The sequence below is a fragment of the Triturus cristatus genome, chromosome 9 (genome assembly GCF_964204655.1).
Source record: "Triturus cristatus chromosome 9, aTriCri1.1, whole genome shotgun sequence".
NCBI lineage: Eukaryota > Metazoa > Chordata > Amphibia > Caudata > Salamandridae > Triturus > Triturus cristatus.
In genome coordinates this window covers 842,279,578-842,291,593 of record NC_140592.1, presented here as the reverse complement: position 1 = coordinate 842,291,593, position 12,016 = coordinate 842,279,578, and the positions used below count along the sequence as shown (strand labels likewise).

The following is a 12,016-nucleotide window of genomic DNA, read 5'->3' as shown; positions in this document are numbered from 1 at the left end:
CAGGACAATACTTTGTATTCCTCTTCCTGCAGGGAAGAGAGAGACCCCTACAGGTGGTAACATAAACTTGCAAATAGCCAAACTATCTAAGCACTTGAGATAGTCAGAAATTGTTCAGAAATATTTGTCAACTGCACTGCAACATACTCAAGCATTTAGGTATCTAATTGACAATTGACATGGCAAGCCTTGCTTGCTAATGTAATCTGAAAAAATGCATCATATTAATAGTACTTTTACAAATGTTAGGGGCTTTGGGCCAGACTTCCTTTAGCCATTGGTTTATTGAGATGGTGGACCAGCCATCAGGAAAGCATACATATAATGTGGTAATGTGTTAGTCCTCTTCAGTTATTGACTTGATTGAGGTGTCAGTTTTATCTTGGATCAGCACACAGGACAGCCATGTGGTAGTTACACTGTTAATCATGTTGAGTGATGGCATTTTGCCTGTGCATGGAGTCTATGATTTGAGGGGGCAGAAAGAGTGTGGGAATGCCTCTGCATATTAGACTTTTTATTTAGCTTTGGTTGTGACAAAATTGGAAAGGACGTTATTGTGAAGCTGTTGTTTCTCAGAGCAGGCACATGTAATTGGTGTAGTTTTATTCCTTGCAAAATGAATTATAGCTAAATGTGAAAGTATTTTACTGTTAGTCTGATGTTTCGCTTCGTTTTTTGTTTTTATAAAGTTTGAATGTTATTTTTTTAACAGTACGCTATTAATATACTTAACTCTTAAATACTATATGCTGTGAATAGCATGAATCCTTTAACAGTGTGATATTGCTTTGTATAGCGCACTAATCACCCGAGAGGGTATTAGTGCACAAAGTCTGTGTGCTTCTCTAATAGTAAATGGGTGTTATGGGCACATTTTTAGAAACTATGATGTAATATAAATCTAATCTGCCCGCAGACTAATAACAATACGAGTTTTTGCTTTATATGGCTCTACTGCACTGTTGCTATTTCGAGATGCTGCCAATAACCTATGATATATGTAGCAGCATCCTTTCTTTCTTTTGTTGCATATGTTTCTGTTACGTCAACGTGTGCTTCACGAAGGCCACACACCTACCTTTCTTGTGAATAAACAGTTAACCATCGCTCTAGGACTGATTCCAGACGGACAAGGCCAGACCTATTGCTTAGCAAATGCTTATTTTTAAAGTGATCTTGGAAAAACTACTAAAGCTTACATTTATAGAGGTTCCAAATGGCAGGAAAGATGTATGTTCCCAATACCTGATTGATGCAGAAGACTGGAGCCAGGAACCTGCTGCTCAGGCTGTGAAGCTGCGCCCCCAGCGTCTGCAGATGCTTCGCTTTGACGATTGAATCCTTGGCTCCAAATTCGCTTCGAAAGAGAGCAGCGATGGAGTCGATGACAATCAGTCGGGCCAGGCCCCTCAGGAGCAGTATGGGCACCCTCTTCGCAATGCAGCTGTTAAGAGTCTCCTGCAAGAATACACAGCACACGCCTTGCGAGACTATTCAGAAATTGAAGCCTATATTTGCATTATATGCATACAGTTCAATAATATTCAGGTAATCGTTTTCAGACAATAATGGATATCTGCCACAAGGGCTATGAACGTTTAAAACAGTATTTTCCATTTTATGACAGACACTTTTATTTGCTGTTACTTTACAGACTATGGGTGACACTTATTTACATGTAAATAAAATACCACTATAAGTTTCCCCTCCAGGAAAAAAAACATGTTTCTTTCTTGTTCATGAAGCATATGGCATGCTCAGTCTTAGAGGAGAAATGTTACGTTAACTTGCTTATGAATAAGGGGAAGGAGGAAGGCCCATGGAATACGGACGGTATAGGTTGGAATTCATGATTCTCACGGATATAGCACGGAATTGATGGAGGCACACGGACAGACCAGGAAGGGGTAGGGAGGGGGGTAATTTAATTTAGTTTGGGAAGAACAGTATAAATTCCAGCCAAGATAACTTGGAGATTTTCGAAATGCACATATATGATCCTGCATGCTACATTCATAGCATTATTATTTCCGTACTGTGGAACTGAGGGATATGAGGGTTGAAATGTGTATATTTTCTTATGGAAACAGATGAGTCAATTTTACACCTAAAATGAAAAATGCCATGGATATTTGTTGTATTGTAATGTGCACTGAACAATGGCTCAAAGTTTGTTATAAAAAAAAAACTTGCTTATGAATAATAGCACTGCCTTAGCAAAAGTACTACAGCTACAATATGGAACAGTCAAACAGTGGCGCTTAAAAGAAAGCTAAATTACAAGATCAAAATACAGCTGGAATTGTTTTATGTTATATGCGAGTTGTATTTATTTATTTAAGCTCAGAAGTTCGCTTTGCATTGCAGTACCTCCAGAAACATGTTGAATCAAATACATAGAAATATGGATCAGATTCGGGAAGTAATAGACACCCGTCGTTCTTGTATAAGCAGCTGATGGAATCAGTCAACCTTGAATGATGCAACTAATACGATGAGACCATGGAGAAGAGTGAACAATCTGAAGTGAAGAGGATAAAGGGGCAAAAGCAGGGTTTAGCCATCCAATCAACTAGAAAGAGAACCTAGCCGTTGAGGCAACCTGCTCAAGTTGAGGTTGTCTGATTCCATCCTTAAAATCAGTGAAAGAGTTCCACAGAGAAAGGCCATGCACATGGAAGATCCGTCCTCCAAATTTATTATAACAAGATTCGGATATAGACAGTAAGTTAGGATTGGCTATGCTTAGGCATCTGATGGGAACAACTAAGGCAAGAGATACACCACTTGGCCACGTAACACTTAATGACCCAGGCAACCTAATCTAGATTTTCTTAGTATTTACGAAGGAAACTCTTAATTTTAAAAAGAGCGCAGAGATACTTTTGCTCAAACAAGTAAAGGCAGTAATATTACAGTACAATATACATAGTAATTATCAATAACTTTATATAAACTGGAAAAATAGTGGAATATATACATATCTTGACTGCGAGCAACAACAAAAGAGGACTGTTTGCAGTCAAGATAGGTATAATAAGTGGTCTATGGCCCTGATTGGTTAAGCATTTGGGCTACAGTTTGCTTCCCATTGGCATATTGTTTCTAAGCCTCATGGGATTAGTAGTTTTTCTAATAGTCTTGACTGCTGCTATTCAATAAAGCAAGTTTAGAGAAAGCATAATAAGAACCTCTGTGACTTGCCACAAAATTTGGTCTTTCATTTACCGGGCAGTGGAGTGACTTCATAGCCGGCGTCATGAGACTGTGATTTAAGGCCTTCAGAAGAGAAGTCTAGAGTTTGGATATTTGTAGGCGAGTTCAGGATAAAGATTGTTTTATACAGACAAGAGAAAATCCCAGCGAGGATTGAAGTAATGTTCTAAACAAGGTGAAAAAGTCGTAGAACGCACAGTAAGTTGTGGAAAACTGATTTAGAGACAACATTTGTGGGACATGAAAGAAAACTTGCAGTGAAATAGCGCACAAACTCTGCAGGTTTCTTACCACAAATGCAGGGTAAATCCAAGGATTCTGGTTATGGCATTGGCAGTGATACCTTATTTAAATAAATTTTGGACAATCCACGACCTACAATTTTCATTCTTTTTCTAGCCAGTCATGTATAAAAAGGTCATATATCATAAGCAATCCCGACCCATCAATACTTCAGGAGTATGGCAGCCATGTTTTCTTTCACATCTTGGCTCTAGAGACAAAGTATTGATTAGCTTGCTCAGCCGAATAGGTTACGTTCTTTTACCAACTGAAGGTTGTTTCCTTCCTTTCTCTTGATCTCAGTCTCATCAAATGCCTGTTAGTAAAATACAATGCCTTTGAGTCTTGTTTCTGCTAAGCAGCTCTTATTTTTAGGTCGAGCCTAGCGCAGCGCGCATGCGCTGCTCTAGGAGAAGGCCTCTTGGAATCACTTCAGACTTTCTGCAAACTTGTGCGTGTAGTGTTCGATTTTCCACACATGCTATTGGCCTTAGCGTGTGGCTTTCAAAAATGAAAGCACGCAATTGGCCAAAGGCTGGTGCATGTCGCACCTTTTCTGAAAATGTTTACTCCCACAGCGTTTAGCGGTCGGGAGCGAGCAGCGGCGCGCAGCATGCCATCTGTTGTGGATCATGTTTAATTTCTAGACCTTGCAGCTTTCCTTACAAGGCACGTCCCCTCCACCCCGGCCAAGGGACAGACCCCACCTCCACAAGAGTGCGAGCTTCTTTTTACAGCACTTGTATTTCATCTATGTCAGCACTCTCTTCCTGCACGGTTATCTTTTTTTATTAATATGTTATTGTGAAGACATTTGCTGCACTCTGTAGTTGGCCTCTATAGTCGCCTCTTTTAACATTAGCGTTTTTCATCACAGTGGTGCGCACTTCCTTTCACACCTCTGCGCAGCTGTGGTGCGTGCTACCTTTGACATCTCTGCATAGTGCACAGCTGTGGTGCGTGTTTCCTTTCTCCACATTGCTTTTGGTGCTCGCTCGATCCAGGGGCGTAACCCAGGCCCTTACTGGGGGCTTAATTTGAGCCGGTGTCTGCCGGTGCGCACATGGGCACTTAATTATTAGAACTTGCTTTTTGTGCGTGCTTGCTGGCACCGGTTGCTAAATAATGCCTCTGCTTAGCTTTGGTGTGTGCTACCTTTCGCATTTCTGCACAGTGTACAGCTGTGGTGAATGCTTCCTTCCCCCCACTGCACAGTACACAGCTTAAAAATTGACCGCACCTTTTAACATTCACGTTTTTTCACCACCGTGGTGCACGCTTTCTTTCACACCTCTGTGCAGCTGTGGTGTTATATTTCATATTGGTACCTTAATATAGGTCCAGAGAACATCGTACTCTTTCCCTAAATCATCTCCCCTTCATTTCATATGAACGAGCCTAATAAGGACGTAACTCCTAATAAGGACAGAATGCCTCATAGGGACATAACGCCTTACCTACCTACTCACATGCTAGGTACACTTAGGTAAAGCTAGACAGGCATCTTAGGAGTATGCGCTTTATTTTATAAATGCATTTTATATTCAGGTATATGTTCATGACTATTGCAAAATGGTAGAACTGTACTATTGCTTTTTATATACTGTACTACTGATCCTATATCTCTGCGATTGTGTAACAGTTGTAGCAGCGCATATATTTTACATGAGAAGAACAACGGTACAATAAATTCTTATTTTAAACATGCCCGACTGTTTCTTCTGTGTATCTCTCTGAGAGAAAATGAGCAAGCACGAGTGACTGGGTGAAAAGTAGTATATTGTTTCCACGAGTCTGAGGAATCGGGGTTTGTTGTGTTCTGAGGTTGCCAAAAACGAATCTCTCTGATAAAAAGAGATTCTAGTGGCACTGAGGGCTAGCTAATGCATAAAGAGGCTAACATACTTGGTGGGGGTGCACAGAGTCAGTCTGCCACCAGACCCACAGTATATGTTATTCAAAAACAGCGCAGGTCCTGCATGAAGGGTACTATAGGAACTACACTACATGGCGCCACCAACGTTTGGTACCTATTTAACAGTAGAATCTGAGTAGCTCAGTCATGCTTATTCTCAGAGACCCTACTTACAAAACCAGAGACGTCTGGAGTGGGTGGGCACAAAAACTCCACCGCAGCTGGATAGGCGAGATATCCTATCTATTGGCTGTTGGTTAATCAAGCTTGAAGGAATTTTCTCAAATTGTGCATAAAACCTTATATTAATTTCCTTGGACAAATAGTCTGTGTTCTATACACAATGGCTAACGAAGAAGGAGCTTTAAACCCAATAAACCAGGCACTTAATCAGTCTGAAGAAGATGATGCCAATGCAATACAGATTGCACCCAATGTAAGACATACTCTGACAGTTAAACTACTAAAAAATGGGTTACCACCCAGAGGAGGTGTAGTAATATTCGTGATAGAGGCACAAGAAGATTTCCAAACAGAGGTATTCTAGTCATGGGTTATATTCCCAGCAGCGAATGCCGTAACAAATACTTTTCATTATTACACACATGAAGAAGTTCCAGCGGTCTACACTCCATTTGCGGAGATTGAAATTCCGCTTACCTACAAGGAACCTTTTTCTGGTTTAATGGCGCCCTTCCCCACGGTACAACAAGAGCAAGGCTTGGTCCTTTAGGAAGACCAGGAGCAACATGGCCGATATTAGCGACCTATGCACCACATCCTGACATTGATACAATGCCACGTGATGAACTGCTTGTTCAACTCAAAGAGTTGATAAAACTTTACAGAAACATGACACACTTCGTATTGAGGAGACAAGCGGTCCAACCTACAGTAATTACACCTAATGCAGCTCCTACACAGAGCACAGGTACTAAAATTACTCCACAAACATTACACGCGGTAATGGGCAAAGTGCCCACAAAACGTGAACAAATTCCTTTCTGGGTAGCTCAGAAAATAACCCAGTTAGAAGCAGTATTCCCAAATACAACACTATTTGAAAAACACAGAATGTTAACAATGTGCTTGCCTATGGGGATTACACCACAGTTAGAGGATTGTACCTCTTGGGGTACAGTCTTTGCTGCCATATATACCAGAACTCACGGTATTCCTTCATTAGCAGTAATACCAGATGTATTAAAACAAATACAAAATGAGTACGGAGCAGAACCTGCCCTAAACTTAGCGATGAAGTTATAAATAACTATGACCAGAAATCAGCCATAATACTAGCTAACATTAAAGGGGAAGCAGCATTCATGGCAATCCGCCAACGCCTATGGGAGTACTCTCTATTAGAAGAGGGGAATAAACTACCCAAAATGACTGAAACTGCGTATGCAGAATTAGGCAGGGATAGTTTGGGGGGGGTGAAGAGCTTTAAAACCTCAACTACAGGGCAGTCCTGTGAAGGACACTTCTAAGCAGACACCTACTTCTTCTAAAAAGAAGTGGGATAATAAAAAACAAAACTCTAAAGACAAGAGATCTCAGTCCCGAGGTAGGTCTCCTCCATAGGAGCCCTCTGAAAAGAGGTACAACCTTAGGAATAGGGATAATATTAGGAAACCTGACATATCAGGATACTGATACACGTTCCTCTCGTTCCTTTCAGGGCTTGAAGAAAAGCTCCGAAAGAGAAGGGCGGTCAGAACACAGAGAGGAGCGCACACAGCCCAGAGACAAACAGCACGCTCAAGATTTTACTTCTAAAAAAGAAGATAAGCAAAACTCAAAACCTCAATTTAAGAAAAAGAAAGTTGCTGGTCTGAAAATCAGTCCTGCCCAGAATTCTGAGGACAACTTCTGAACGGGGAACAGGCTCTGACGATGCTAGACAGTGTGGCAGAAGTAACAATAGCTCGCCAGAACCTGAAGGAATTTCTGGTGACAGCGGACTTGAATGATTACATCACTGTGGAAACACCAGACACCAGGTTGAGCGTCCCACATAAGTTTTATGAAATAACACTCCGGTTGGAGGGTGACAAGCCCAGGAAAGTAAAAGGACTTTTTTGGAAGAACTTATCATTTGGTTATGACATCCTGTTAGCAGAACAAGATTGGCCGCCAACATTCGTAATGGAGTGCCCCAGGGGAGAAAGTGAAATTTTTCCTGAATTTTCCAACCACTTTCCCGTTCACCTTAAACATACATATGCACAGGAGTGGGCAGTAGCCCAAGCTCCAGCATTGTACAAAAACTACGCTGGGTGGGATGAGAACTCAACCTACCACGTGATCCCGTTAAAAGTCTCACCTAATGCTCAGAGGCAATATCCAATAAAGCAAGAAGCTAAAAAACAGGTCAGGGAGATCTTAGATCAACTTGAATACCAGGGGGTCATTGAAAAATGTACCGCTCCAATGAACAATCTTGTTTCCTGTCTCTAAACCAGACAATACATATCATCTAGTTTTAGATTACAGACATTTAAACTCATGCACAAAGACATTTGCTGTCCAAAATGCACATTGTGCGCAAAAAATACAAAACCACACTTGATATCTCAAATGGATTTTTCTGCCAAAATATAGCGCCTGAAAGCAGGTATCTGATCGCATTCAGTGCATTAGGGTTCCAACGACAATTTTGTCAACTAGCCCAAGGGTTTAAGAATAGCCCCAGTGTATTTTCAGCAAGAGTAACAGAGTCACTTCAAAAATTTGATGAAGAAGCTTTGTCCTACGTGGATGATATTTGTCTAAGGACGACGACTTAGTGAGGCACTTGACCTGGGTAAGCACCATTATTATGCGATTTGCCACAGAGGGCTACAAATTCAACTTTAAAAAAATCGAAAATAGCCAACCTCAATGTCCTATTTTTGGAATATGAGCTGTCAAATGAAGGCAAAAGTCTGGCAGCTAACGTTTTAGAAAAGTGTGCTCTGGTCCAACAGCCCAAATCATTAAAAAATGTACAATCAATACTGGGATTTCTAAATTTCATCAGGACATGCATTTTAGATTACGCACAAAAGGTAAAACCTTTCTACGACTTAATAAAACCGGACTTTTCATCCGGAGATTGGACACAAGAACATACTAATATTCTTTGTTTACTCCAGGAAGACATGATTGCTTCCAAACACTTGTAAACGTTCGCCACTTGGTGATCCGAATAATTGCGGGTCAATGCGGGTTCACTTATTTGACCTTCAATGAAGGAGAAACAGTAACAATCGCATACAAATCACACCTGTACACAAATTCAGAAATGCGTTTCACTTCAACAGAAAAAATACTGACAGCCGTTCAGACTGCGGTAGCAAGAGAAAGGGCACTGGCTTAGGGGAAACACATTATTGTCGTAACCCCGGTACCGGGTTTAGAAGTTGTTACAAAGGCCAGCATCCCAAATGCGAAAGCGTTACATCCAAGATGGATACAATGGGCTAATTCTCCTACTGCAACAGACGCTGAATACAGATTTGATCCAAGTTTAAAAACACATGCATTCCTGCAATACGAACAAGAATATCTTCTACCAAATGAAATCTTGCCTCTAGACCAGTATGAATATATTATTTATACTGACGGATCTGCTCAACCGGGCATTGGAAGTAAGCAGCAAGTTCCATCCTAGTTGCACAAAAACGCAATCTTTAGGAGACTGCACGGCTCAGTTGGCAGAATTAAAAGCACTGATACTGGCACTTGTAAATACGATCACGAATTTCCCACACTAATTGTGTGCCATTCCTTTTACTGTGTACACTCGTACAATGAGTACTTACAACATTGGGAACAAAACTGGTTAAGGATGCGAAAGGTGGCACAATTAAGCACAAAATGCTATGGGAACAGGTAACAGTTAAAAGCAGAGCTACCGAGGACTCACGTGATCCATACACTGAGTCATCAACGTGATGGCGTTCACGTTGCAGGGAATTCATTGACTGATGAAGCCGCAAAGAGGGCTGTTCGCACGGCTTCCTTAGCTGCTCTGACTAGTTTAAAAATGAGAATAGACGGGGATATTATGGTAGCTGTCAACGCTTCACGCAAAGGCAGCACAGCAGTACCTAAGAACATTTCCACTCAAATACTCCTACAAGTTAGATGCACAAAACATTCAATGTGCTCAGATTCCTGGGGTGGAGAATAGAGTAATACCAAATATGGATCGTAGGCAAGGCTTAAAACTAGCTGCACACAAGGGTTTGGTTTGGGCTCTGCGCACACAGGCGTTACAGTGACTATTTCTTTCCTGAAGCAGTGCTATTGGTTGCCAGGGTTAACTAAGCAACCTAAAGACTATGTCTTGAAATGCGACATCTGCCAGCAGATGAAAGGCTCCACCATTGCACACCCGGCACAGACGCCATTATTAAAATCAGACAAACCTCTCGCATGTGTGTACTTGGACTACTGCGGCCCCTTACAAACGGACGGGGCTTACAGATATATTATGGTTGTAGTGGATTCCTGCTCGAGATTCCTATGGGTATGGCCTTAGCGCTCGGCTGACGCCCAAACTGTTATCACAGATTTGCAAGTCTTTATCGGCACATACGCAGTTAGCACGTTACATTCTGACCGCGCCTCTGCGTTTAGCTTTCGGGCTTACAAAGTGGCCATCGAAGGAATTGGCATAGCATTGCGCTTCTCATCTCCGTACCATCCCGAGGGAAATTCGGTTGTGGAGAGAAAAAAACGGGACTTAAAGCATTCTTTAACAGCTAGGGTATTAGGCAAGGGTGGTAGTTGGGTCACACACCTTTATGGGGTACAGCGGGCATTGAACAACCAGCCAAGAAACTCTCTAGGGGTTGTCACTCCATATGAAGTCCTCTTTGGGACACGAATGTGGGTACCTGATCTTGATTGTGAAGGCGCATGGCGGATGAAAAACCATTTGATATCCATGATTGTTTGGCTGTTTTACAGGATCTAAATGAATCCACGACAAAACAAAGCAATGTCCGTCTAAAGCAGACCGCCACTGAGGAAGTCAAGGTAGTCACGGCAAGACCTGTCTGGATCCCAGAAATCGGGGATCTGGTCAGAGAGAAAATTGCAGACTAAAAGGAATTTGGTCTTTCATACAGAAAACCTGTACCAGTCCTTGAAGCAAGAACTGTGCTGCTCCCGCCTCTTGCCGGAAAAAAGGAGAAAAGATTTGTCTCAATCGACTTAATCAATCCACACTATGTGGCAGATACTAAACAGTAGGCCTCGTTGGACACCGCTGTAGCAGACTCCCTCCTCTAGCTACAATCCAAGAAGTTCAAACAGAAAGACTCATCACGTTTGAAGAGCTACCTGTAAGGAATGAAGGACTAAGCAACAATGCTATGGAACTTGTTCTACTTGAACCAGACATTCAAAATGAAAATCAGAATAATTCACAAGTTGCAATTAGACCTAATACAGACGTCTACATCAACATGCCTTTGTCGAGAGGAAAATAACATTTCAACTAATCCCGATGCAATTCCAACAGTTGATCGAACTGCTTCTGGCTACTTCATTAACTTTGATACGTTCTCTCTGGATCCAAGTGAGCCGGAAACGAAGCCAGCCAAAACACCGTTCAAGCAACAAGCAAATAACTTTTTTCTCTTTCTTCAAAAGACATACTTGGTGTCGCCTTGGATTGAACTCTGGGTAATTTCTGGGATATTGTTTTTTCTTTTCTGGCTAGGCTTGGTACTAACTTTTAGTATGCTTATTAATGGACACTATCTTCAACAAAGTTCCACAGCCCAAAAGGTCAACATCCTACTGAAGTCACATACATCATCACATCGTGAACAAAGAGACTTTTCATCAGTGAACATTACAGCAGTTCCTATACCCGATGGTATAGTATGGGACAAGGTTGATTTTAACATATTCGGCCCGACCGAACTTTTAAAAATTAATCATGTATTTAAAATACCATTAAGTGATATCATTACCTCAAGTACATTTTCTGATGATTGGGACACTGAAACAGTAAATAACATGTTGTCTGATTTAGAGAAAACTGCTGCATTTTCTAATAATGAAATGCTAGAGGGTTTTTCAGACTATGATACATTGTACTGTTACCAACATTATGGTCATCATTTCCTGCACAAATCCATTTAACCTAGGAATGTTTTTGAATGCCATCAGTGGGAACATTGCCCAACACCAACAGAAAGTAGTTCACAAGCGTTTGAACAGAAATAATCATACTTTCAAAATTTAACACAACAGATCCAGCCTCATAATACTATAAGGTTGCACCAACATCAACACTGAAAATTATGTTGACAAACACTAAACAGATTTACTCTGCTTCCTCTTTGGCCCAATTGTCTGAACAGGGTTTCAATCTATGGAAAGACAAAATTGACTCAAAATCAATTTGGGGTTCGAGGGACTGGCAAGTCCAGGGTACAGAGGCACTATTTAGAGCATGCCTCATTCCACAGCAGATGATCTTTTTAAATGATACTGTGCAACAGACATCCTGTCTTGGACTAGCCAAGTTAAAGGACCTGAACACTCCAAGGTATCCTACACCAACACAGGGGTGGGAGAATTCTTCTACAACAGAAG

The 12,016-nt window shown here is 41.4% G+C and overlaps 1 protein-coding gene across 4 annotated transcripts in view; it reads right to left on the bottom strand.

The window, feature by feature from the left end:
* The window catches only part of XRCC3 (X-ray repair cross complementing 3), a 178,041-nt gene that overhangs the window by 29,670 nt on the left and 136,355 nt on the right, over positions 1 to 12,016 (bottom strand). For all 4 annotated transcript variants that reach the window (XM_085626282.1, XM_085626280.1, XM_085626283.1 and 1 more), the window contains one exon: positions 1,249 to 1,461. In XM_085626282.1, coding sequence (XP_085482408.1) covers positions 1,249 to 1,461 — 213 coding nt within the window. The remainder of the gene's footprint in view (positions 1 to 1,248; positions 1,462 to 12,016) is intronic.